The sequence below is a fragment of the Temnothorax nylanderi genome, unplaced genomic scaffold, assembly GCF_030848795.1.
Source record: "Temnothorax nylanderi isolate EJ_2023f unplaced genomic scaffold, tnyl_v1.0 TNYL_tig0063_pilon, whole genome shotgun sequence".
Classification (NCBI taxonomy): Eukaryota; Metazoa; Arthropoda; class Insecta; order Hymenoptera; family Formicidae; genus Temnothorax; species Temnothorax nylanderi.
Genome location: NW_027249125.1, coordinates 13,413 through 39,757, shown reverse-complemented (window position 1 = coordinate 39,757; position 26,345 = coordinate 13,413). Strand labels below are relative to the sequence as shown.

The 26,345-nt window shown below is 38.4% G+C and overlaps 5 protein-coding genes across 9 annotated transcripts; 3 read left to right on the top strand and 2 right to left on the bottom strand.

The window, feature by feature from the left end:
• Nucleotides 1–123: 123 nt before the first annotated feature.
• Nucleotides 124–5,170, bottom strand: LOC139773512 (uncharacterized). Its single transcript, XM_071707984.1, has 4 exons — nt 4,599–5,170; nt 4,372–4,518; nt 4,201–4,296; nt 124–3,996 (listed from the first exon to the last, which is right to left on the bottom strand). The coding sequence occupies exons 1-4, from the start codon at nt 4,737–4,739 to the stop codon at nt 1,213–1,215; spliced, it is 3,168 nt and encodes a 1,055-aa protein (XP_071564085.1). The 5' UTR covers nt 4,740–5,170; the 3' UTR covers nt 124–1,212.
• A 560-nt stretch (nt 5,171–5,730) lies between these two features.
• On the top strand, nt 5,731–9,106 carry Fkbp59 (FK506-binding protein 59kD). Of its 2 annotated transcripts, none has more exons than XM_071707995.1 (6): nt 5,731–5,890; nt 6,131–6,469; nt 6,714–6,834; nt 6,919–7,166; nt 7,247–7,756; nt 8,095–9,106. In XM_071707995.1, exons 2-6 carry the CDS (start codon nt 6,134–6,136, stop codon nt 8,260–8,262), a joined length of 1,383 nt encoding a protein of 460 aa, XP_071564096.1. In that variant the 5' UTR covers nt 5,731–5,890; nt 6,131–6,133; the 3' UTR covers nt 8,263–9,106. The 2 variants fall into 2 exon arrangements, with proteins under 2 accessions (XP_071564096.1, XP_071564098.1); XM_071707997.1 differs by having other exon boundaries at nt 5,764–5,853.
• A 1,334-nt stretch (nt 9,107–10,440) lies between these two features.
• LOC139773517 (GMP reductase 1) lies at nt 10,441–13,401 on the top strand. Its single transcript, XM_071707998.1, has 6 exons — nt 10,441–10,706; nt 11,626–11,745; nt 11,965–12,222; nt 12,362–12,550; nt 12,650–12,852; nt 12,948–13,401. The coding sequence occupies exons 1-6, from the start codon at nt 10,620–10,622 to the stop codon at nt 13,141–13,143; spliced, it is 1,053 nt and encodes a 350-aa protein (XP_071564099.1). The 5' UTR covers nt 10,441–10,619; the 3' UTR covers nt 13,144–13,401.
• On the bottom strand, nt 13,204–23,008 carry Psi (P-element somatic inhibitor). Of its 4 annotated transcripts, none has more exons than XM_071707987.1 (14): nt 22,680–23,008; nt 22,171–22,249; nt 21,874–22,056; nt 21,424–21,553; nt 20,077–20,340; nt 19,746–19,992; nt 19,397–19,603; nt 19,070–19,256; nt 18,728–18,885; nt 18,544–18,652; nt 18,302–18,463; nt 17,991–18,199; nt 17,623–17,909; nt 13,204–13,751 (listed from the first exon to the last, which is right to left on the bottom strand). In XM_071707987.1, the coding sequence occupies exons 1-13, from the start codon at nt 22,761–22,763 to the stop codon at nt 17,649–17,651; spliced, it is 2,280 nt and encodes a 759-aa protein (XP_071564088.1). In that variant the 5' UTR covers nt 22,764–23,008; the 3' UTR covers nt 13,204–13,751; nt 17,623–17,648. The 4 variants fall into 4 exon arrangements, with proteins under 4 accessions (XP_071564088.1, XP_071564087.1, XP_071564086.1 ...); XM_071707986.1 differs by lacking the exon at nt 13,204–13,751 and adding an exon at nt 14,995–15,955; XM_071707985.1 differs by lacking the exon at nt 13,204–13,751 and adding an exon at nt 15,993–16,762.
• Nucleotides 23,009–23,059: 51 nt separating this feature from the next.
• Nucleotides 23,060–24,561, top strand: LOC139773519 (vacuolar protein sorting-associated protein 33A-like). The gene is made up of 3 exons (XM_071708001.1): nt 23,060–23,919; nt 24,007–24,129; nt 24,233–24,561. The coding sequence occupies exons 1-3, from the start codon at nt 23,190–23,192 to the stop codon at nt 24,319–24,321; spliced, it is 942 nt and encodes a 313-aa protein (XP_071564102.1). The 5' UTR covers nt 23,060–23,189; the 3' UTR covers nt 24,322–24,561.
• Nucleotides 24,562–26,345: the final 1,784 nt, after the last annotated feature.

The window sequence follows — 26,345 nt, the reverse complement described above, 5'->3', positions numbered from 1 at the left end:
GAATGCTTTAATGTAAATTATTTATACTTAACAGAACTTTATCTTGTGTGGATTGTTTTCCATATTTATCACTAATAATTACACAGGTGATTATATTATTAATTATATTAAAAAGAAGAAGAATAATCTCTTAATAAAATATATTGTAACATTCGCTTACTTATGCATTTAAGTCATATATTTAATGCTGTTATCTATATTTAACAAAGTTTTTCAATAAGATGTCAAGTATACAGTATTACACGCAGTTGTATATTTTAAATAACAATTACGGAAAATAAACTGTTTTCTTCATCAGTGTGATAATAATAAAGCATATATAAAGTTTCGAGTTCTTCGGAGAGAAAAAACGAACATTTTTTTTCATTATCATTGCGAATGGAAATATTGCAAAGAAAGCCCTAGTAAATTTATGAAAAAATTTCATTCTGTGTAAAATGAAATATATATATATATATATATATATATTATTTAGCTGGGGCTATATCTCAAAATCTGACAACTTAAGCAACTTACATTCTGTGTGACATATTTACATCAATGTGTATCTCTATTCATAAGGAGGTTTAAACATAAAGATAAAATACGCTCATGCATCAGCAAAGTAATACGGTTGTCTTGCATAGAAGCTGTTTTCTTCTTATGTTTGTTTTCTCCTCCTCTCTTTTCTACATATGTATAATGGAAAGTATATATATGTTTCTAGAATTTCATAATTTAACATATAGATGTTCTAAAACATAAATGAACTACATATATATATATATTCTAGAATATAAACTTTCCAAAACTTATATCTAAACAACACTTTTAATTAAAGGAGTGAACTCAGTTTGATATTTTTGAATTAAAATAAAAAAAAAACATTCTTCTCGACGTTGTTCGCATCATAATAAGTGAAATAGAATTAAAATGTCGCGCAAACTAAAGAATTTCTAAATTTTAATTAATTACTAACACGCGCATAAAATACAGCGTTGTTTTATAAATTATATTACATTTTTATATAAATCATTTATGTATGTAAACATGGAAAATTTTAAATTTCAAATACTATAATCAAATATATGGCTAGCATGTACATTTAGTACAGAAAATTTATATGTCCATATTATTGGCAGATCTCGTAGCAACCATAATAACAAACATCGTAACAGAACCTTATCTGCTCATTATTATCTCAAACGTATTACGTAATACAGATTTGATACATCAATGAGTCGCAACGTGTTCTTGTAGGTCCTCCAGCGTGCGGAACGGCTTGTCACACAACATACATACATGCGCGTTTGCATTATGTATATCCAAATGTTCCGCCAACTCCTTTTCCGCGTTGAACAATTCGTCGCAAAGCATGCATTGATACTGATGAACCTTCATCCCCTGCTTCTCCCACTCCGCTATTGCGACTTCCTCCTCGTGCTCCTGCATATGCATCTCCAGCAACATCTCCGAATCAAACGTCGCCGAGCACTGGCCACACTGATACGCCTCGGTTTCCTTTGACTTATTATTACCGTCATTGGTGCTTTGGTCTATGCTAATCAGATTAGGGTTGTCGTCCTCATCGTCGAACAAGTGTTTACCAACGTGCTCCTCTAACGCTTCATCCGATTCCAAAATCTTGCTGCAAATACCGCACTGATACTGCTCCTTGCTATTGCTTTGCTCCCCTTCGCTCAGATCGTCGCAGTGCTTCTGTAAGTGATCCTTCAGTATTTCCTCGTCCGTGAAGATCTTGTCGCACACGAAACAGGTGTACGTTTCTTTAGGCTTCTTCGCGATATTTTCAGTGCTATCCAGCTTCACGCCTGTGCTACTTATCTTGTCGGACTGGATGTCATTTTTCTCACTTACAACAGTCTGCGTTTTTGTCGCGGTTTCATTTTCCTCGACTTGATCCTTCTGCGGTGACGTGGATGCGACCGATAGCATTTTCAGCAACGTGTCAGCACTGCTGAGCTTCTTGTTCCCGATTGCGTTCTCTATGTTGAATTCGGAATGATCGTGGCCCTCCAAGTGCTTCGCGAGAAGGTTCTTCGTACGGAATATGGAGTTGCAGACGTAACATTTGTGTTGCGACGTTTTGCACACGTGCGTCTTTACGAGACGTGCCTCGACTATCTCGTGACATCTCTTACAGCGCATCATCTTCTGCTTGCCCTGCCGCGGCTTCTGCGGGGGCGAGGTCGCTTGCTGGTCGTTTTGCAACTCGACCTGCACGGTAGAGATATCCGATGCAGCCTTGTGATTAAGAATGTGCACGTCGACTTCCTTGCGGGTCTGGAACGTGAGTCCGCATAGCCCGCACATATGAGTCTCAGTTATGGCACCCTCTACCTTGTTAGTCTCCTCAACCGTCTGTTTATCTTGTTTGTTTTCCATCGGTTTGTCAATATTGATCGCTGACTGTCTCGTCATCATAGACGTTCTCTTTAGAATAGAGTTAGTTGCCTTTGGCGTTTCGCAAATGGCTGCACGATCATTATCATTTGATGCATCGGAATCAGAGTCCAATGCACTGACATTGTAATCGTTGTACCTTACCGGAGGTACGCTTTGACGTTTACGAGTGATCCGGCTTATACTGAACGGCCCGGCGATCCTGCCCCTGCCCCTGCCCCTTCGCGCAGTCGACTTGATCACGTGAGAGTTATTAACGTTATAATGCTTACTCTCCTTTGCTATATCTAGGCGTTTTATTATAAGTTTCGGCTGATACCTGGGCGAGTTCATAGCCATCTTTACCAACGCTGGTGAAAACCTAGTGGATCCCTGGCTGCATACGTCGGTCATTTGTCTTATCGTAGAAGGCTCTATATTTTTCTTTATAGCTAATTCTATTATATCCTTCAACTTCTGGTCGAGTTTCGTGCGGGTGCAGGTGGCACTATTAATTTTGGAGTTATCCGTTTTCGCAACGCCGTCGCTTGTGCCGAGTAACTTGTGCTTCATTTCCTTCTCGACAAAATCCGCCAATTCGCATTGTACGCGTTTCAGAACCATCAATTCATGACCCTCTACTTCGATATTCAAACATCTTTCGACAAGCTTGTTTTTGGACTTGCTGTTGGACTTGTTGTTCGCGTTGGTCGTCACGGGATTTACTCTACGTAGCTGAACCGCGTCGATTATATCGGTATTCTTTTCCCGATTGCTTTCGTCAGGGCTAGGATTCTTAGAATCCTTCGGCAAATTATTAACGTCCAATGAATTAAGGTTCGATGGATCCACGAGAATCAACGTTGACGTTACAGCGAACTTGGTGTCACCGATCACTAGCTCGGATTTCAACGATTGAGGCGTAAAAGTTTGGCCATCATTCTTATGTATCTTGGACTTCCTCGTACGAACGCTTAGCACAACGTTATCCGTTAACGAAGTCGGAGAGTGCTCTCTTTCCATCGAGGTGTCCAGAGAGGATCCATTTCTCTCGACAGGGTTTTCCTTACTGATTTTGTTCAACAACGATATTTTGTTTTTCTGTTGCAAATGCAGCTCCTTGCTCAATCTCGTTCTGCGCGCGTCGGAATCCGTATCTCCGTCACGAATCCCGATGTACTTTTCCGTAAGATTCGTCTCTAGATTTTTCAGCACCTTCGCTACCTTCTTCTGCCTTTCCGTTTCCTTATCCGCATTGGTCTTCGCTCGAGCCTTTTGCACGGGCGATAATTGCACGTCGTCGGAAGCTATGGAATCCGTGTCAGACACGTTTTCCCCAGTTGCTGCCAAAAGTGCAAGTTGCGCCTTCTTCCTCTCTACCCAACGCTTCGTGGATGCCTTCCTCCGTTCGATATTTCTGCCGCGTCTCGCGGGTAACAATCTAGCTCTTGTTGGTCCGGAATACGTTTTACCTTCCGCATGATTCTCGTCGTTCTTCTTTGGCTTAGATGAATCTGGTTCATCTTCATTATCCTCTGACGATATACATATTGTATCTATTATAACTTGATCTGTGTCACAAGTACCATTCGCAGTGTCTATCCTTGATTTTTTCTGAAATAGAACAATTGGATTGATTTTTTTTATTGTCACAAGTAACTCCTGGATGTATCAACTTTACAATTCTGTAAAACATAAATGAAACTGAATGCATAAATTGTCATGATCATCAGCATACAAAAATAGAGATGAATATAACGTTGAGAAAATGTCACAAAACACAGAATTAATAATTATGGAATTTAAATACAGACGTACCTTCTCAGCGTCTGAAATATTATCCTCGCCGATTTTACGTTTCCTTTTCGCATTCTTCGTCGTACAACTTTCATCCTTAGAAGCAGGATCTTTAATCTGAGATGAAAACGAAGAACGTTACGCCGAAGCGATGCAAAGTCCACGAAGCAAAAAAGTACTAGGGCTACTTACAGCGTTATCAGATGTTTCTGATACCTCTAGCTGTTCCAAGAGGGCTTTGTTGGACTGTACAAACCGTTCTTTGAACTCGCCCCACATATCCAGCTTATATAAGCACACGTGACACACGACTCCGGGTAGATTCTCCTCATACTTGATCTACGGCAAAACAAATATGAATCAAGCCGTTCGATAGAACTCACGAATTGAGAATACGAGATACAGAGAAAAAGACTTACGTCGATGCAAGTGCACTTGATCAGATCCTTGAGCTTGCCCTCCACACGGTCACTCAGCAGACTGGTCATGCAGCCGTGATCGGCCAGGCAAATTCGACAGCGGCTTGGCCGTTCGGCCATGTTTGACGGCTCGTCCGACATCGCTTCAACGGGAGGCGATCGCGGGTAGAAACCCGGCCCGGGAAAACGCGTGTGAGCCCTCGAACGATACTCAACAACGACAAATACGTCGGTCGTGTTCCCGCGGCGGGTGCCCGCACTTCGCCATCAATAACCTTTTCGGTCCTCTTTCCGTCGCTCGATTACGAGCGCGGGCCGCGGACGTAGCTCGACGCGACGCGCGATCCTGGCCGACGACGATCTCCAAAGGTTCTCTCGGCCGCTGTATCCGTCCGACGGAACACCCCGCTCGTCACTCGACTCGTTCAACGAAACACGATCTCACTCGCCGCCGAAGCAGGAAACGTTCGCCATAACAGATCTCACGGCAAACTCCGGCGCCGCAAAGCGCGCGCGGAACGAAAATATGGCGCACTCTCGACCGTAATCGCGTGAATTCGCGTAGTGGCGTGTGGCGTCAGATGAAAACGGCCCGTGGCGATTGGCGGAGCGCCGCGGGACGCTTCGCGACGCGGCCACTTCATTGGTCTAACCCGCGTCAAATTCAAGAGCCCATTCGTCCGCGTGTTCCTCGAGGAGCCCACCGAAATAGACCTTCTGTGTCGATTGTTGTTGCGCAGATAATTCGAAAAATGCTGATAATAGCAATCGATATTTAATTTGGTTCGGGCTTACTGACGCTTTAATCACCGAAACAAAATACGCCGAGTCTACAATGAGAAAGAATCGAATTAAATCTCGTCACTGTACAATAACATCGCTAAATCAACAAATGATTTTCTCTCAAACAAAAGTTTTCCCTCAAAAAGACACGATAAAATAAAGGTGATAATTAGTGAGGTCGATAATGTAGAAATCTGCAGAAGAGTTACTCGCGGTGTCGGTAATGCAGGAATCTTCAATGCTGCAAATCAAACGGCCGAACGGAAAGATTTCGGAAATGCGACCGAGAGCGAAAATATCGACTGTCGAGGATACGACACCGGATTTTCTAGTAAATTCCGTGAAATCGATTTCCGCCGGTGCACGATTGTAAGAGGGTCAAGAGGGATCCGATCCGCATCGTTGTTTCCCGGAGCCGGTGTGCACGCGTGGTGTGGTTGCCTTGGAACGAATAATTTCTCCGCTGCTTTTTGTAACGTTATCCCTGAACGCATTCTATTTCGCAGAGCGTACGTATCTTCGTTCAGTTTTCATATTTTCACACATAATGCATCGGCAAACGAATGCACGTCTTGCGAAGTCATTTCCTCCGTCATTAACATTCGCACATTAGCATCTCCGAGTCGAGAAGGTTCGGCGCGCGGAAAGAACGCGCGGACTCGGTTGGAGTAGCACCTCGATATCGTCGCGGCGAGAAAAGCCTCCTTGTGGTTTTAATAATCCTTTTTTTTTCTCTTATACTCCCATAGAGGATGGCCGAGATGGATTTGTCTCCCGCACAGGACAGGGGTGTGTTGAAGGAGATCATCAAGGAAGGTGTAGGCGATGAGACTCCTATGAATGGTTGCAAGGTGAAAGTCCACTATACCGGCACTCTGCTGAACGGCGAGAAGTTTGACTCCAGCAGAGACAGAGACAAGCCATTCAAATTCGTTGTCGGAAGTAACAGCGTCATCAAAGCATGGGACATCGGCATCGCTAGCATGAAGAAGGGTGAGATTGCTATGCTGACGTGCGCCCCCGAATATGCCTATGGCAAGTCCGGTAGTCCGCCGTCAATTCCACCTGATGCTACATTGAAATTTGAAGTGAGTAGATACTAATCGATACCACTGATCGTTGCTTAAGACAAGCTCCTGCGATTCTGCAAAGTTTTATAATGTATTAGTTATTATCTGCATGTAAATTAGCAATATTTCAACATGCATAGAATATTATTATAATATGTATAATATTCAATAAGAGATACATATATTTTAATAATTAATTTTATTATACATGAATATTAGAGAACTGTCGGTCATATTCTAATATATATATATGTCTTTCTAGGTTGAATTGCTTGATTGGTGCGGAGAAGATCTAAGTCCGGGTAAAGATAAGAGCATTCAGAGATTCCAACTTGTTGCTGGCCAAAACTATGCTAATCCGGAAGACAGCAGCACTGTAAAGAGTTAGTATCGCGATTTGACAGGCTTAAATGTGAAATACGTGTTATATATTCTCTTCATCTAACAAACTCTGTATATGTCCTTAGTACACTTGGTTGGGAAGTACAATGATGAAGTATTTGAAGATAGAGAGGTAGAATTTATCCTCGGAGAAGGAGAAGATATAGGAATTGTGGAGGGTGTAGAGTTAGCGCTGCCACGCTTTTTAAAAGGCGAGAAATCTAGGCTGTTAATTAAAAGTAAACATGCATTTAAGGAGGAAGGAAATCCGAAATACAAAATTCCGCCAAATGCGGACGTGGAGTATGAAGTGGAGTTACAAAATTTTGAGAAGGTAATTGCGATTATTATTAGAGATGGACTTGTCTCTATAGTTCTGTAACTTTCTTAATTACTGAATATTATTTATCACAGGAGACAAGTATATGGTCAATGAAGCCAGAAGAAAAGATAGAACAAGCAAGGATGCAGAAAGAGAAAGGGACGAAGTACTTGACATCCAATAAAATCAATCTAGCCATTAAAGTGTACCAGAAAGTCTCCAAGTATTTAAATGTCGTGACAGATTTCATGGACGATCTTAAAAAGGAGAGGGACAGTCTCCTAGTAGCGGCTCACTTAAACCTCGCTCTATGTTATCTGAAAACCAATGAAAACCTTTTGGCCAATGAAGAATGTGCCAAAGCTCTAGAACTGGATCCGCAGAATGAGAAGGCATTGTTCAGAAGAGGACAAGCGCACCTTGGGCTTGCATCGCCTGAAATCGCTATTAACGATTTCCAAGAGGTTCTAAAAGTACAGCCGAAAAATACGGCCGCGTCTAAACAAATTTTAATCTGTAATTCTCTTATTAAGAAGCAATTAGCTAAGGAGAAGAAACTTTACGCGAACATGTTCGATAAGTTTGCGCAGGAAGATAAACAGGTTTGTGAAAAACAATAATGTTGAATAACGTTTTTAATCGATACACGATACCTTCTCTTCACGTAGCCGAGCTTTCGTATCATTGGTGTTGGTCATGAAATTTGTTATAAACATTTAGCTATTTGAAACTGAAATGTTCTCGGCAATGCCCGACAAATACACTTGAATATCGATCATTCGTATTGGAAAATATCGTGCAATATCATAGACTCTGCATTTTGTTATAAATATTATGAATTATATAAAGGCTGATTAATTTAAATAAATTCAAATAAATCGTAAAAATCAACTTGTCGATTGCGTTTGCGTTGGACCATAAACCGTTAGTAATCTCACAGAAGGAGGAGCAAAAACTGAAGGAACAGCCAGATGTGATGCGCGGGACTCTAGGAGAATGGGGACAGGAAGAAAGACCCGGAGGCAGAGACGCGACTGCCTTTGAAAAGGAAAATCCTAACATACTCATGCTCAACGCTAATGGTTCTGGTGAATTCAAAAATATGTAAACAATGGCTCTTAGAATGTTCTTTCTCTTTCGTTACACTGCCCCGGGTAACTGCCAACGAATTGAGGTCCCGTCAATCTTTATTTTCAGTGCCTTCTAAGTACTGCTATCTTTTACAAAAATTGAAAGTTGCATGTTACATTTACTGAAACGTCAAGTGTTTAATTTTAACGCGTAGAATTTATGTTGGTCAACATATCTGAAAGTTTACTGTACTTAAAACATCCGCGTGGCGTTAATTACAAAAATATTTTAAGCATATTGTCCCTCGAGGAGTTAAATGCATGTTGATATTGTTATAAAAATACAATTTTATCAATGCAGTACCTTTTATAAATTTCCTTCTGTAAAATTATGTGCACTAATTACGAAATTGTTGTATCTCAAGTTATACTATTCCATTATAATATAGTGCCATTATTTAAACTTTAATACGTCGATCATTGCTGTGTATATTGTAGATTTAGAAAAGAATTGATGAATTCATATGCAAATCGTCTTCGTGAATGAATGCGCATGGAATCAGAAATTAAGAGAACCATTTGTACATCGGTATAAAAGGAATATGTAAACTTGATGATGTGCACCGGTTACAATTGTATAAAAATAACTTTCACAGCGATATACATTTCTTTCTTATGTCATCTGCACTGATTCGTGAATTATGTACGACGTTACAGAACTAGAAAAGAACATTGCGGAATTAAATATAAGAAAATGCGATGAAAATTCAAATGTCATTCCATTAGATTGTCATATCGTAATAATCTCTAATCCCCTTACCCGTAATTTCTCATCGGTAAACGAAGTTGATCTTTCTCAATAAATTAGATAATACAAATTTATGTATCATGTATTTTATATATGACAAACTTACATAGAATATAATAGAATTTCTACAAAAATTGATTTCTCATATCTCGGAACCAAAACAGTTTCTACTGTACATACACAAAATAAGACGTCTATCTATATTATTTCCCTTTTACATAATGTCATAATAAAATGCTTTTGCTACCCAAATTCTCTTGAGATATTACATATATAACTCTTTAAATACGACGTTGCACACTTTTAATATAGTTTACGCTTAAGATTTCTTTTTAAATATTTATAAGCAACTATTGCTCCAGTTTGAATCAGTTATCCTTGACCTCCTTGACTGACGCAAAGTTAACCAGTGATTGTAACGTCCAATAAAACCGTCCTATCTTTCGATATTTTAATAGACTTTAACTCAGGTCAACTTAGTATCTTTCGATGTTTTAATAGACTTCAACTCAGGCCAACTTAGTACAATAGACATCTTAACAATGACACGGTTCACAGATATGTGACACGCATAACAAATTGTCGTTAATTCAGAATATGCCGTTAATTAAAATTTTAAATAATTTGTCTGCTTTGAGAAAGTTTCGCCAACGTATTTTGCAGCATAGAATTTGCAATATAAAATGTATAGCAACTTTAATCATCAACGTAAAAATCTTGTACGCCGAGCATGCTTTGATATACTCGCTAAGTAAACGTTCAACTGGAAAAGTAAGCTTCCTCGATTGTCTAGACGTGTCGTCTAGACTTTCTGATATGTTATCTTCGTTATTAGTACATTACACATGCACACACGTGGATCCCCGCAGGGATGGCCTCACGATCGTCCGAGCCATCGTCGGGATCGGGACTTTTGCGCAATGCGTCGACCGCCGGGCGCCGGCTGGCGTTCGTCCAGAGTGAATAAAAATCCGGATTATATGCGCCGCGACCGCATCTTCCGTAAAAAAGAATGACTTGACAGAAAAATCGTAATGGAAAAACGGGAAAATGCTGAAAATTACCGCGGGCATTTGACACTCAGCGATATTTCGCGTACGTTTTGGAATAGATGAGGGACATCTCTTCTCGTGGAGAATTATTGCCTCTGTTATTAATTCAGATCGAGATAAACTCCAGATTTATCGCCTTTGTTATTAATTCATGTCGGGTCTCTGATAAATTTCGGCAGGTGGGATTCCTTCGAGCGGCGAATCAATGTCTCTCCTGCACTTCTGAATCTCGGGAGAGATTCGCCGAGATTCGCGAGGAGAGATCGCGGCTCTCGAGGCGCCCCCGAGACCGCACCGCCCTGGTTCAATAAGGGGCGACAGAGAGAGGGACGAAAATAGCTCTCTCTCCCTCCCTCGAGCGGCGTGTCAGATGTGCCATGCCTGGGTGGCACCAGCCAGTGCAAGAACGTCCGCGGTCACGGGTTCTCCCCAGTGTATAGCACGTCTCGCGGTGCGTCGACGAGTATAAGTGAGCGGAGTCGGGAGACAGTCGTCTGCTAGATTCGAGGCCGCCGAGGGTGGTCCACGCGCCGTCATGCCGAACATAATAAATGACATAAAGCTGGACTTTAAGGACGTGCTGCTACGCCCGAAACGGAGCACGCTGAAGAGCCGTTCGGATGTGAGAGCCTTTATGTAATTGGCATGTTAATTCGGAATTCGCGTCCCTCGTCGCGTCCGGGAATAATTGCATGCGTGTCTCCGGTGTGTGTGTGTGTGTGTGTGTGTGTGTGTGTGTGTGTGTGTGTGTGTGTGTGTGTGTGTATGTGTGTGTGAGAGAGAGAAAAGAAAAAGAAAAAAAAATACGACATTATCCACCACGCAATATCGTGGGACATACCAGAGTGTATTTCTCGGGATACGATTACGCTTGGATTTCAAATTCGATCGCTCGAATTCGACGGATTGCACGCGTTGTGTGCGTGCAAGTCGATTACGCGTTGATCGCAGAATGTTCGCGCGATCGCTGGTCGAAGCTCCCGAATTTATGGTCCCTCCTCAGGCGCCCAAAACCATCTCTATATTGATTTAATTTCTCACGAATACGGCCGACTTCCTGTCGGTTGATCGTCCGGCCCGCCGCCGTCTTACGTCGACAGTGCCGATTCCTATTATACGTCCCGCACATTTCTATGAGAAAATTCACGTAAATTAAAGATTAACAAGAGTGATTTATATCGTTGCATTTTTATGACTATACGCTGTAATGAAATTGCTGGTGATATTTGCACGTATTATGTTATAATAAATTTTTTAATTTTATTAATTTAACACACACATACACACTTCTGTTCTATGTAAAATTGTTACTCTTTTCATATCTTTGTGTGTGTGTAAAAATATAAAAAGTATAGATATACATGTAAAATAATAATCTAATATAATTATATATATATATATTTATTTAATGTGTATATAAAATATATTTAATTCATATATATATGTGCAGTATGAATTAAATATACTGTCCTCAACACCTGTTTCAACACTTAAATATATAACAAAAATAATATCAATATTTCCTTTGACTCACATTTCAGGTAGACCTTTTCAGAGAGATCACATTTCGCAATTCCAAACAAACATACAGAGGAATTCCCGTGATGGCTTCTAATATGGACACAGTTGGCACGTTTGAAATGGCAAAAGCTTTATCAAAGGTAAAAATCCATTTCGGAATAAATATCAAAGTTTTTCCTTCACCGAATTTGTCAGATTTTTCAACGGGCTCTCTTTTTCCTCATACATATATATATATGCATACATTAAATAGATATAAATCAAAAACTTTTCGTATAACATTAATATATGCGATCATATAAATAAAATCGCTCTGATATGATAATGCGTTGTCTTACTCATTGTGCACATTCTTTTAGCATGGTCTTTTTACTACGGTTCATAAATATTATACCGCAGATGAATGGAAAGACTTTGTCGCGCTAAATCCCGATTGCGTAAAAAATGTAGCGGCCAGCTCGGGGACAGGAAACGAAGATTACGAACGGCTCTCGAGCATTTTGGAAGCCGTGCCGGAATTGTCATTTATATGCCTGGACGTTGCGAACGGATACTCGCAACATTTTGTGGAATATGTGAGGAAAGTAAGAGCGCGATATCCGAACCACACTATAATTGTAAGTACAATCGAACGTCTTATTATCTTTAGTAGAAATACGGTCGGTCGGTCGGTCGGTGATTTTTAAGCGTCGCTATCATTCAATCGCTAATACGTACCTCGTATTTAAACATAAAGATTAATTGCTGCCGCTACAGGCAGGAAATGTTGTGACAGGGGAAATGGTGGAGGAACTAATACTCTCAGGAGCGGATATAATTAAAGTAGGAATTGGCCCAGGTTCTGTCTGCACAACGCGAATGAAAACCGGCGTCGGTTATCCGCAATTGAGCGCCGTAATTGAATGCGCTGATGCGGCGCATGGCTTGAAGGGCCACATCATCGCCGTAAATATTTATTACATTCTCTATCGCAATTGGCACGAATGTAATCGTAGACGTACCCTCGCTTTCATCTAACGTATTAACGTGTAATTCATTGCACAGGACGGTGGGTGTACCTGTCCCGGAGATCTAGCGAAAGCGTTCGGTGCCGGCGCGGACTTCGTCATGGCAGGTGGAATGTTCGCGGGTCACGACGAATGCGGGGGCGAAGTTATAGAAAAGAACGGAAAGAAGTTGAAACTTTTTTACGGTATGTCCTCCAATACAGCAATGAAGAAGCACGTCGGTGGTGTTGCAGACTACAGGTGAGAACTGCGACAACTGTCGTAGCGCTACAAACAAGTACGTGTGTTAAGATGATTAACGAAAAAATTTGCCCCGCACTTATTTCAATGCGTAGATCTTCAGAAGGGAAAACTGTCGAAGTGCCTTACAGAGGTTTGGTCGAAAACACTGTGCTGGACATATTAGGCGGCCTAAGATCCGCCTGTACTTACACAGGGGCCGAACGTTTGCGCGAATTACCGCGACGAGCGACGTTTATACGCTGCACGCAACAATTAAATCCCATGTACGGACCTCCCCCAGAAATGTAAAGCTTATGATTATTAAATTAGTAAAAAAAGAGGCTTAGGAAAGAAAGTTTTAAACGCCAATATTTGTTGATCGCGTATTATTTGCTGGCAAATAATATTTATATATATGGGTGGAAATGCAGTCTTGTAAAATATTTACCATACTGTATCGTGTAATAACGTTTAAGTATTACGAATTAATCCTTAAGTATGCTCAAATGTGGAAGAACGTTATACAATAATCCTTCATGCACAAATAAAGAAATTTCGTTACATTAAGCGCCGTTTTATATCATTGAAGATATCCTCTTACGAACAATCATATATCAATCTCCTACAGCAACAAATCGATGCTTTAATTATCTCCTAATTTAATTATCTCTAATTACATTTCACATTTAAACAACGAATGGGCAACATTTATACACTTCGTTGTTCTTTTTATTATGAAATATGAATATGCATATATATTTTACAAACCTTGTACGAAATGTGCACTGTATCTACAGTTAACTCTACCTATTTAATACTTTACAGAAATTTTATTTATAAGTGGAAATCTTTCGTACGTATTTGCTATTTGCTTCTCTTGATCAGAGAAACTGGAAAGTTCTTTGTTGCACCTGTTCCTGAAACATTCGCCAATGTTAATTAATTATGTGCATAAAAGTATAAAAGATAACAGAAAAATTTCAACTAATAAAAGAAGATCGAGTAAACGCAAAAAAGAAAGAAGAAAATATTATTGTGCTATTATAACGAAACAAAAATATAATTCACGAGATTATAGAACCGACTAGAAGTTATACTAGAAGTTTGACAATGTAATTGATTAAGATACTTGCCAACAATGTTAATTTACGAAGTCGAAAACCTCCCTATTAATATATTCTATCATAATTCCTATGTTATAATCGTAATAAATAGATTTCGTGTAAGACGTCTGAAACTTGTATACAAATAATCCTTCTAATAATTAAACGTGATATGATGCATGTATAAGTTCCTGGTTTACTTACAATATATATCTTATCATATTTTACTATTCTAATTTTATTTAATAATTAATGTCAATGCAAATAATAAAAATATTATGAACAACGTAATTTGTAATTAAAAATTTCTGCAAAGAAATATCAGAGACAATACATATTTATGATAAGTCTCGAATATGCACGTATCCATAAAATTCAAAGTAACATAAAGGAGAAATATATAATTATTCGATATATTTTTTTGATATCTTATTTGAAATATTTCTCAAGCAACATAACATATTGTAAATTTATTATAAGTACCTTTTAATTAAATTATAAATATATTCGAAATAATGCCACAAAATATACCAAATGAAAACATAAATTTGTTTTATTAACAAATATTAATGCATGGAAAATATATAAATACTAACATAAAAAAAGTATTGTTACATGTCTAGATACATTTTTTTTATATTACATCAAATATAAGTAACGAGGCCAAACATAAATTATTATTAATTTTGAAATTGCCTTTTTATTTTAAGGAACGACGAAACTTTTGAAGATATCTTTTAAAAGTTATTCATGTGTTTCCTGATGATATAATTGTATAAACATAAGCATAATATTAATGTAATTTTATATTTAAAAAATGGGTTACTTTCTAATATTACAACCAAACTGTAGTTCAAGATATAATTGGCTTTCAACGCTGTGTAATTTTCAATATCATACTAAGTGTGGCTTGAGAAAATAGTAATATATAATTATTTATCATTCCTACCTAGCTTTCAATTGTAACGGAGTGAAATTACTGTAACAAAATACTAAGATTTTCATTAACTTTCTTTTTCATCGAAGAATAAGCATGTAGAAATACATGAAGAACAAATGAAAGTTTATATAGATATTTTACTATTTATGAATACAACATATATCTCTAGAAAGATTATATCAGATATTAGATGTATTTCAAATTTTATCTCTTCTTATTCAGTAGTTAATGCATTATTTTATATAGAGAATGTTTTAGAAGTTGCGTACTGTAGACAAGAAATATTAAAGACGAAATCGAAAAGTATAAGTCCTAGTCTACAATAGGTATTTTAAGCCCTAAGCCCTAAGAAATTGACCAATCACAGTCAATTATTCTCCTCAAATTCAACTGTGATTGAACAATCTCTTAAGGCTTAGGGCTTAAAACACCTATTGTAGACCGGGACTAATGGTTACATCAATAGGGAAGCACATCGATATATATGTATAATGGACTAAAGTTCTAATTAAGATTGTGTTGAAAATTGATTTGCCATCAATGAAAGATCAATTTTACTTCACAATCTCAATAGTAAACTTTATCCCACTTAACATGAAAAATAAAGATCATGTGAAAAGAATCGTGTCCAATACAGTTTTTGCTGAGGTCTAAGTTTATCAAAGAATTTATAACTACGATAAGAAGCTTCCCATCTTCGATATTCTGTATCCACTTATAAAAATGAATTGAAGCATGTAATAAAGAGATGTACAAAAATTTGAAATATTTTACATATGACTAGTTAAAGTCTTTTGATACTTAATTACTCGGAAATAAAGAGCCAATATATTTCGTTATGTATATCGTATAAAAACATATGTAATACTGACTAAGCAATGTTTAGAATGTTGTTAGTAAATTATATTCCACATTATGAGTTATATATATCCCGTCCGACTAATCTCCAGTTCGCAGGTCCTGATTCCTTTGTATACATGTAGATTAATGCTGAATGAAACATTTTAAACTGTAGGATGTCCCATGCCACGACATATTGTAGGACGGGTAAACCTCTCTAATTGGCTGCTCCAAATATCTAAAAATAGTATTGGTATTTCACGAGAAAGCAAAAGAAAAACCAAAGTAACATTGTATTTAACACAAGTGCAATAGGACATATGCATATATAAATGTCATATCATGTATCTTTCGTATACATAAGTAGAAGAACTTTCATGGATAATGAAAACACATGGCAGCTGCATCAATTATATAGCATTTCGTATAGTCAGAGTTTTATATAGTTATAATAAAACACGAGTGTCTCAGGTAAATAAGTGTCTTATCAAGATATATATAATAATCTAATATGATATTGTAAATATACTAATATATCGTTCATAACAACGCATTTATAAGGATATAGTTTAACAAGTTTAATGAGAGAAAGAGTAAGAGAAAGAGTAAGATAAAGAGAGAGAGGATGGCAATAAAATGGTACAGATGTCGATCCCTCGTTCCACTTTCTGACCCGCTGCTTCACCTGCCAGCTTCAACTTATATTACAATAATACATGTTATGGAACAAAAATACATACAATAGTATAAGTAGAACACAGACATCATATTTATACTATATTATAATATTAATTTCAATCAAACTTCTCTTGTTTGATACTTTTTGTTACTTAAACTTAGAACGATGGGATATCCTATAGTATAAGTATACGTGTATATATAAAAAACACAAAACGTTTTATAGTATAAACAGAATATAATCGATTCTCATGACATTCTCAAAGATATATGAAGATTATGAAGCAGTCAACTATTTATGATAAAAGTTATATGGAGATATAGCAGATATTAACCGCATCCCGATGGAAAGCTATCTGAAAACTATCTGAAATAAACAAATAATTATGGTAAAAAGAGATGTACCCATATACAAAAAGAACAGATTTTATTTCAAAGGTGTAAAATGTATCGTTATTCAAATATTCGCATGAACCACGAAATTATCACAAATTTTATGTTTTGCAAAGTTTAATTCAAATTCCCTGAAAGAGGTTCAATGATTATGAGTAAATAACATTTTCTTATTCTTACACCATTGATTTATAATATGTCGGAATATCAAGCCAATATAAAAATGAGTATCAAATATTAAAAATGGAAAAATAATTACACTATTAAATAATCAAAATTTTCAGATAGACAAGGTATAAACAAGGTATAAGCAAAACAACAGGTATAAACAAAATAAAAATTATGATTACTTCTTTTAATGTTAAATTTATATTTCATCAATATATATTATATAACAACACTCAAATTTATATTAGCTTAGTATAACAACTATAGCACTTAGAAAATCATATAAATTTCAACTATATCATAAATTTCAACTAATCATCATTCTTTAAAATGCTAGCGCTACCAAACAAGTTAGGGTTGGTTTATAATAGCCGTAACTGTTGATTTAAGCCGTAATCTTTAAGAAATTGACCAATCACAGTCGAATGTGAGAACAATCGACTGTGATTGGTCAATTTCTTAAAGATTACGGCTTAAATCAACGGTTACGGCTATTATAAACCAACCCTTACTGAACTTTTATCCATCGGAATTAAAGTTTTTGCCAAAATAAAGATCTATAAATTTTTTATGATAATCAATTTGATCTAATATATCATTAAAACTTTATGCTTTATATAATTTTCCGTATGCTCATTCATGTTTATTGTGCTGAAATTTACTTACAGCTTGCCTTTCTCTCAAATGGAAGTTTAATTCTCAGAAGTAGACTGTGAGTAAGGATAATTCTGATATCCTGTTGGGAAAGAAGGATTTTGCTGCCCCGTCTGTGGTTGAGAATTAGATCCAGCATTCGCTGCGTAATAACCAGTTGGTGCGGAGCCAGCGTTCATCGTTGGATAACTTCCATAAGCTTGAGGGAACGCGTTAGGAGTGGTACCCGGTGGACCAGCCGATTGCCCCTGAAGAGTCTGCATTTGTTGCTGGGTCATTTGGTTCCCTTGCATTCCAAGCTGCACAATATGAATGTTATACATGATGTTAAAATACAATAGCAAACAACAATATTGAGCGTTATATTTTGAAGGAAATACCTTGCCCGCTTTCATTTGAGCTTCGATCGCTTCTGCTTCCTTTATTTTACCGATGCTTCTGTAATATTCTGCCCATTGCACGCTATAATCTGCTTGACCACCATTTTGCGCGGCACCTGCCTGCTGTTGCGGCTGCGTCTGTGGCTGCGGCTGTTGATTTGGCCCAGCAGAACCGGTTGTCGGTGGATTAGACTGATTTTGCGAATTACCTGAAACATTTTATTTTATTAATTTTACAGAATAATCTAAAAATTATGCTGTAATCTCTCAGCAAAGATTTCCTTGTGATATAAAACTGTAAAGATTTTTACCTCCTTGCGGATTATGATCTTGCTTTCCCTGTTTCGCTTGTTGCTCAATCATGTCTGCTTCTCTGTGCATGCCTAGTGAACGATAATACTCCGCCCATTGAGCACTATAGTCTGGCTGACCAGTCTGTGGATTGACTTGTACAGGAGCTTGATTAGCATTGCCTGCAAGAGCAAATGTATCGCATAACAGATTTGAAACTTACCTTCTTGCATGCTATAAGGAATCATAAAGCCATACATACTTCCGTCGTTGGATTGTGGTTGATTTGGCCATGCTTGATACCCTGTATTCCAATTTGGATTGTATCCGACTGCTCCTTGCGCTCCAGCATATGAAGAACCAGCTGGACCCTTTAAATAATAAATAAAATATTATTGAAAAAATATCTTATATAAGAATGTTCATATATGTATAACTAAACGTACCATGCCCAGCTTTTCGCTAAATATTCTCTTTGCGTGTTCAACTTGTTCAGGATTTCCTCGAATAATGAAAATTTTTTCATTCTCATTACTCTGATTCCTTCTATCTAACTCACAGTGCGCTCCTGTCTGTTGATTGATCTGTTTGATAGTTTCACCACCTAGAATAAAGATTTTAATGCAAGATAATTAATTTCAAAGGAAGAACATTATCATCACATACTTATTAAATACAATCAAAAATAAAATTACTAAGATTTTAAATCAATAAGATTGGAGGCTTTAACAACGCACATATATATGTACAATTAACACATTTGAATTAACATGTGAATAAAGTAAAACCTTTGCCAATTATAATGCCGCATTTGGAAGAAGGAACGGTAAACGTTGTTTCAACTTTATCTTGCATAGGGCCGCCTTGTCGTCTATCCCAACTCCCATACTCATTTGGATTGCGATTGCCACCAAAACCATTACCCCTCAGGCCACCTCTGCCACCACCCATATTAGTTCTACCATCATCTCTTCTCTAAAAATAAGGAAGTTAACAATAGATTTTCTGCAGTTAAAAATAAATAAAGAATATTGATTAACGCTATTAGCTCGTGGACATATATGCATTCTAATATAATTCTAATAAAATAATCGTAAACATATCAAGATACATACCATGACGCTATCAATCAACTCCTGAATTCTTTGACGAGCCTGTTCAACAGCTTGATGCTTTCCTGACAATAAACATTTTCTATCGCCAGGGCCGTCTTCTCTTCCTTGTTGGAATTGAACTTTAGCTCCGCTTTCAGCTTGTATCTTTTTTATCATATCCCCACCTTTACCAATAACGACACCAACTGCGGCTCTTGGGACAAGTACCTATGTCAAATAATAACTTTATAAATTTTAAAGATAAAAATATGTATCTCTCTATTTCTCTTTCTCCCTGTACAGTTAAATTTTAAGTCAACAAACATTCTTAATTATAATCGCTTGTGACATAATAAAAATAATTATTAACCTCTACTCCATCACTATTTGCAGGACCATGATTGAAACCACTATCATTAGAATAGTTCCCTGGCCTTTCGGTACCACCACCACCACCACCACTACCACCTCCTCTTCCTCCTCCTCCTCCTCCTCCTCCTCCTCCTCCTCCTCTATGAAACATTTGCATTTCTTTTTCAGCTATTAATTCATAGACTAATTGCTTTGCATATTCAACTTTCTGAGGATCTCCTGTTATTCTACAGAAAGACACACAACTTTAAATAATTATGCCATATTGCCTCGGTATATAAAATTGAAGGACAATTGTTTTTACATAGAGGAAAGATTATTTGTCTTACCTCAAAGGTTTCTCTTGTTCCTGAGATGGTCCCTCCTGAATAACAACCATCTTAGCTCCAGACTTCTCTTGAAGTTGCTTTATGGTTTCCCCCCCTTTGCCGATTATCAAACCAACTTTAGGACCTGGAATCATTATTTCCACAAATCCTGGATGTCCCATCATTCCGCCGCCGCCGCCACTGCCGCCACTCATATTCATATCGCCGATTCCCTCGCTTCTGCTCCTTTGATTTACTATTGACAATACAAGCTCCTTCGCTCGACTGAAACACATAAAGTACGGATGTACAATACTTTTTCAACTAAACTGTTTTACATGTGTCAAAAGATTTAATCAATGTACAACAATCAAGTTTGTTTGCAACACATAAATATGCACTAATATCTATTGCGGATCAAAATTATACATCACATTTGTAATATTTCTCTTTTCTAATGATCAAAGTTTTTAAACGGTATAATAAAAGGTTTCAAAGATTTTGTATCAAAATGCCATGTATAGGTATCAAATTGCCATATATAGATTTAATCATAAGCAGTTTCAAATAAATAAATAAAATTCTCTTCATGTTGTGATTAACACGTCCCCATGCATATCCTATCCTCCTTCCTTCCTCCTCTCTCTTTCTCCATACCCTATTAAAAGCAAAAAACTATTAGTAAATACAAAATTATTAAATCAAAAGGTCAACTCATTAATCAATTTTCAATGGTCAGAAATTATGAAGCTTATAGAAAGTCAAGTTTGAACCCGCTATTGGCATCCAGGAGCTAAATAAAGATTCTGTAAAACATTTCATAATTTCAATATGCGAAAGCATATATCCTACATTTGTGAAATGCATGTTAGGATGAAATTGTAGCATATATAAAATATACTAACATGTAAGCTGTTATCAGAATCAATCGTAACCCAATTCAATCACATTTTCTAATAAATAAGATCGTAAAGCGTTGTGCAATATTTATACGTCGTCATAACATCGCAGTTTGAAATGATTTTTCAGTTGTTTTGGGGGAATGTGACAAGATGGGGAGTGTGGTGAAAAAAAACATTCGCGCTTAAATAAATTAGAATGTGAAATGTCCCTATATAAATTTAAGGAGGATAGCAGATTTGCTTGGCTGATTTATAAATAATTTTGACAGAAAAGTACTTTCCAGTCTATAAACATACAACTTGAATCGATAATCATACCCCATTTCCATAAAAGACAAACCAATTACATTCAAGGCCAACAGACAAAAGTAAATTCTTATCATTCATCGTGTGGCTATAAAGTCATGGTATTGCATTGCATACAAAATAGTTGAAATTAACGAAATAAGAAGGGAAAACAAGTTACTTGACAGCTTCTCGTGAACCAGTTAGCGTGCAAATACGCTCAGGCAGCCCACCGCTTTCCGGTGCCATTTGAATCTTACATCCTGTTTCGCTTTGCAATCTTGTTATCTGTTCTCCACCTCTGCCAATTACTGTAAATACATTATTATCACTTAAACGTAATTATATATTTATTATATATGTAATGTTCCTACTGTTGCATTTCAATTATAAGAGAATCAATTAATACAACAAAAACAATATCCAAATTTGTTCTAAAATGCAACAGGATTTTGTATTAACACAATAATAATACTTAGACTATAAAATTTACATGGTAATATTATAAGTATGTCACAATAAATGATAAACCACAGCTAGTTCTTAAATCATTACAACGGATTGTAATACAACATATTACCGAAATTTGTACAGAGAATATACCAGTGACCTCTTCTACAATTTTACTTACTTAAACCGACCATTTTATCTGGAACTCTGATGTCTTCGTTGCATATACCACCTAAATTGGAAGAAACTTGCGGTGGTCTGGCTCCTTGACCACCCGCATCTCCAAGGGAATTACCAGCAGGTCCACCACGAATACCTATCAAAGGATCTACTACTAACGATGCCATTTTCTTAGCCTCTGGCTCTGAAAACGCAACACGTAAATGCAACGTTAATACAGAACGCGGTCTGCAAAGTGGATCGTTGGCTCTATCAATAAAATAAAAAAAAAAATCTATAAGTATATTTTAAATATTACCTGAACTGTCTTCAAGAGGACGTTTCAATTTGGAATCTTGATTATTCTGTGCACCACCTGGATTTATCTTTGCGGCAATCTGGAAAGATCAATCGTAGATATAAATTCAGAAGAATGCTTTACTTTCTAAATTGAGTCATCATACAAGTCATTTCATTAAGTATATTTCAGTTAACCAAAATATCATACGCAAGTATTATATTACACAAATATTATACTCTCAGAGGCCAAGCTGATTACCCTCATAAAATAGAAAATTGCTCAAAGTTACAAACTAATCTTATCGCTCTGGAATTAGGAAATTTACAAATGATCAGTCTATCCCACGAGGCGCTCATACGTCACGGATAAGACTCTCCCGAATCGTGCCGCGTAAAATAGGCCGATCCGAGAGGTAACAGCCGCGAGTCGCCGCCGCCGAAGGACATGACGCTCTCACTCGCGGGAGACGCGCACGGCGCCGATCGCCGTCGTCGACGTCGTCGCCGCGGAGTCGCGCGATCACGTACCTGCTTGGCGCGTTGGAGTGCTGCCGCGAACGCGGTGCTCTGGTTGAAGTTCTGAGGCGGCGCGACCGCTGAGTAGTCACTCATATTGGTGCATGAAGTTGTCGGGACGGGTCGGGGGATTGAATCACGTTGCTGATGCTGCTGCTGCTGCTGCTGTCTGGGTCCAACGGTGGTCCGACGATCCGCCTCGCCGTCGCGGGCTCTGGCGCGCAGACGGAATGGAAACGGCGGCTCGCGGACGCGAGAACGACAAGCTTTTACGAGGCGGCGCGACGCCGTTCGCGAGGAAGGGAAAAGTTTACGGCGGACTCGGCGAGTGAAAGAACCGTACTTTCACGGGGAAAACGGCACGGCGCAAGCGTCCACCATTGGGTGCGCGACTCGTTTTAGTGAGGAAACTCGCGTCGGCAATCGCGGTGACGCGCGCGGGAAGCCGTCGAGGATGCGTTCCGAAAGTTCGTGCGATATTGAAAAATCTACAGCACACTAGAATCCCCATCTATTTACACCATGGCTGGCAGAACCTGCAGAAGAAATAATGGACGCGTTCAGCAGGGCTGCGTTCGAGAATCACGCTCTTCGGAAAAATTCACACCTTGGCAGAATAGCAGAAAGCAGGAAAGCAGAAGCCAATCAGAACTCGCGCTGGTGAGCAGGGTCGAACGCCGGACGCGGTGTGAATCCTCCATTATCGCTAGAGACTTCTTCCCCTTAATAAAAGAGGTAACCGACTCGAGCAACTTCTTAGAATCGTTGCAAGTCGAGCAAGAACTGTTAAACTGTATCGACACGGACAAGCCGAATGCGTACATCGAAGATATGATAGCGCAGCAACAACCGTTACTCAAAGTTCTACGTCTCCTTTGCATACAATCGTTGACAAACTCCGGTCTAAAACCAAAACTGCTAGATTACTATAAGAGAGAAATAATTCACACTTATGGATTCCAACATTTGCCAACTATATTAAATCTGGAAAAGGCTGGATTATTGAAGCAACAGCAGTCAGTGCGACAATACGCAGTTTTAAGAAAAGCATTGAGGCTCACTGTCGAGGACGAGAGTGAAATAGCACCGAAAGATATCAGTTACGTACATTCCATATATGCACCGCTGAGCGTGAGACTAGCGGAGCAACTGGTACAACTAAACGGGTGGCAAGGATTGAATGACGTGATGGGATTATTACCAGGACCTACCATAAGCAGTGTCCCGTACAATGTATCATCATCAGCAAGACGTAAGTTAAGTCTAAATCTTGGTTTATTTATAGCTTGTTTTAAATGTTTTTTTTTCATTTTCAACAAAAAATAAATATTTATTTCAGGAAATTCTATTACTAGCGAAGATTCTAGTTCGGAACCACCAAAATTAATTCTAGTATTTTTTATCGGAGGATGCACTTTCGCCGAGATATCTGCTCTCCGGTTTCTATCGCAACAAGAAGACTGTAAGTGTCGTAATAGATTACGAAGTACTTGTCTGCACAAATCAATAAGTAAAGATTTATGGAATATAAATATGACGCAAACATAATACAAATTTTCTTTTAGTAAATGTCGAGTTCGTCGTGGGAACTACTAGGTTAATCAATGGCGACACGTTTCTCACTTCTTTAATGGAAGATTTGGAACGCACGTGAAAAGAAAACTGCTTTAATTAAAATACCGAAATAGAATATTTAAATTTTTTGTGATAACGAAAAACTGTAAATATATTTCTTCTCTATTTATTTTATATTCATCCAATTATATATATATATATATAACTCTTAAAAAATAAGATGATTTTGTAACATTTATAGATGTTAATTTATGCATTTTGTACATATATGCATGTACATGAAAATACATTGCTGCAATAGGCGAATACATAATAAGAACTTTTCTATTTATATTACAAAATTCGTCGTGATACAATACGCGCGATTTAAGCATTTATTAGTATTATTAGTACAATCAGAGAGACTGGTACAATACGGTTTAAAAATTTATATAGCTTTTATCTCCAGATATTAATAAAATTACAAAAATCTTCATCTTTTTAATAAACAAAAAGATTTCCCAAGTTTATAATTTCATAATTGAATTGATAAAGCGCGCGAACATGGACGACCTATTTACCGACACGAAGTGCGATCAAAGATCCTCGAGCCAGAGAGAAGCCTAAAAGAGGCCATCCCGGCCTTTTTCGTGGGACCGTCGGGCGTCGAAAGCCCCTGTACACTACCGCCAGTACATTTATTTTCGAAATTGGTACTACGTAGCCACGTTCATTTTCCGCACTGCCGATAAAACATCATTTTGTTGTGTATATATATAATATATATATATATAGCACGGACGCGCACCAAAATGATGTTTTATCGGCAGTGAGTTATTTCTAATAAAAAGTATATATATATCTCTCCTATCAATTTAAAAAAACGAGCGAATTACGTGTCTGTTTTTGAACGAAAAACGGAATTAATACTTTCGATATTCATACGCATTTCCGGCATTTCGAAGCAAACTCACTCGCTCGTTCGCGATCGTTTGCGCGCGTTCGCGCGCGATTGTTCTCTTCAATCACAATTAATTATTAATTCCCGCACTTAACGAGAAGTTCAAGTTATTCATTGAAGCGTCTTCCCGCGCGATTCACTCATTCGAAGAAATCGAAACGGAGACGGGAGACGTGGTATCGTTTCACTGCGACACGCCGACACGCGGAACAATTAACGATTCCATTAAATTTCGGATGTATATCGCGCTTCGAATCATTTATTTCTCACATATGTACATATAATTCACTCACCATTCAATCATGACGCACTGCAGGAGAGCCACCAAATCACAGCCGGCAGGGTGATATGTACGGCGCGACGTCCAGGACAGCATTCGACGTTCATTTCGTCTAGCGACGGCATCTCACTCGTTTCAGTCGACACGAAGAAGGAATGGAATATTCGGCGTACGTTCAGCTTACAATACCCCATAACCGAATTTCTTTTCGTTCACGAGAAAGGAATATTACACGACGGACAACGTCTCACACCGACGTTGAACGTGTCGCGTATTACTTGCGCCGCTTGCGCGCGCCGTTGCCGCCGCACAATCGGGCGAGACGTCGAACGTGATTGGCTCACGAGTCGAGCCCCCGAGTCCGACCAATCACGTTCGGCCGCTCTCGCCGCCGGGCGCGGCGGCGTACTAGGCGCCGCCGCCGCACAGTCCGTACTAGCGGCGCGACCCGTGCGGGCGCGCGACCGTTGAGTCGGTTGAACTGAATCCGTCGACTTCGGAGCAGCGTACGTTCAAAGTCGACGCGCGGACGATTGTTTCTATCGGCGAGCCGGCCTTGCTACTTGTTCTCGTCGACGCTCGGAATACCGTTATCTGCGGATATGTTACTCAGTCATTCTCCCGATGAATTTCGGACAGGTGTAAAGTGTGAAGTGTTTGTGCTCCGCGTGCGTCGCCGTGCTCCGTGCTGTGGATGCTGTTATTCGGAACGCGCTCGTTCATGCGATTGGCATTCCTGCTCCTCGTTCCGCGGGAATAATCGACGACACGCTTAATACTTTCAAATTTGCAAGTGTATCAAGTGTCGTGAATGAATGTGTCGCGCGAATCGGTCGCTCGAGGCGGAGATACGTCAAGGCGAAGGTACGGGAATTGTGAGTGA

What these genes read in the sequence shown, in the direction of transcription:
- LOC139773512 (XM_071707984.1), bottom strand. Translation starts at nt 4,739, where the DNA reads ATGTCGGACGAGCCGTCAAACATGGCCGAACGGCCAAGCCGCTGTCGA. An exon ending in TCAAGTGCACTTGCATCGAC is followed by an intron (nt 4,519 to 4,598) that starts GTAAGTCTTTTT and finishes GTTTTGCCGTAG; the next exon opens with ATCAAGTATGAGGAGAATCT. An exon ending in ATATTTCAGACGCTGAGAAG is followed by an intron (nt 3,997 to 4,200) that starts GTACGTCTGTAT and finishes GTTCTATTTCAG; the next exon opens with AAAAAATCAAGGATAGACAC.
- Fkbp59 (XM_071707995.1), top strand. Translation starts at nt 6,134, where the DNA reads ATGGCCGAGATGGATTTGTCTCCCGCACAGGACAGGGGTGTGTTGAAG. An exon ending in ATGCTACATTGAAATTTGAA is followed by an intron (nt 6,470 to 6,713) that starts GTGAGTAGATAC and finishes ATGTCTTTCTAG; the next exon opens with GTTGAATTGCTTGATTGGTG. An exon ending in AGTTACAAAATTTTGAGAAG is followed by an intron (nt 7,167 to 7,246) that starts GTAATTGCGATT and finishes TATTTATCACAG; the next exon opens with GAGACAAGTATATGGTCAAT.
- LOC139773517 (XM_071707998.1), top strand. Translation starts at nt 10,620, where the DNA reads ATGCCGAACATAATAAATGACATAAAGCTGGACTTTAAGGACGTGCTG. An exon ending in CGCTGAAGAGCCGTTCGGAT is followed by an intron (nt 10,707 to 11,625) that starts GTGAGAGCCTTT and finishes CTCACATTTCAG; the next exon opens with GTAGACCTTTTCAGAGAGAT. An exon ending in GGTGGTGTTGCAGACTACAG is followed by an intron (nt 12,853 to 12,947) that starts GTGAGAACTGCG and finishes TTCAATGCGTAG; the next exon opens with ATCTTCAGAAGGGAAAACTG.
- Psi (XM_071707987.1), bottom strand. Translation starts at nt 22,763, where the DNA reads ATGAGTGACTACTCAGCGGTCGCGCCGCCTCAGAACTTCAACCAGAGC. An exon ending in CACTCCAACGCGCCAAGCAG is followed by an intron (nt 22,250 to 22,679) that starts GTACGTGATCGC and finishes TGATCTTTCCAG; the next exon opens with ATTGCCGCAAAGATAAATCC. An exon ending in TCCTCTTGAAGACAGTTCAG is followed by an intron (nt 22,057 to 22,170) that starts GTAATATTTAAA and finishes TTGCGTTTTCAG; the next exon opens with AGCCAGAGGCTAAGAAAATG.
- LOC139773519 (XM_071708001.1), top strand. Translation starts at nt 23,190, where the DNA reads ATGGCTGGCAGAACCTGCAGAAGAAATAATGGACGCGTTCAGCAGGGC. An exon ending in TGTATCATCATCAGCAAGAC is followed by an intron (nt 23,920 to 24,006) that starts GTAAGTTAAGTC and finishes TATTTATTTCAG; the next exon opens with GAAATTCTATTACTAGCGAA. An exon ending in TCTATCGCAACAAGAAGACT is followed by an intron (nt 24,130 to 24,232) that starts GTAAGTGTCGTA and finishes ATTTTCTTTTAG; the next exon opens with TAAATGTCGAGTTCGTCGTG.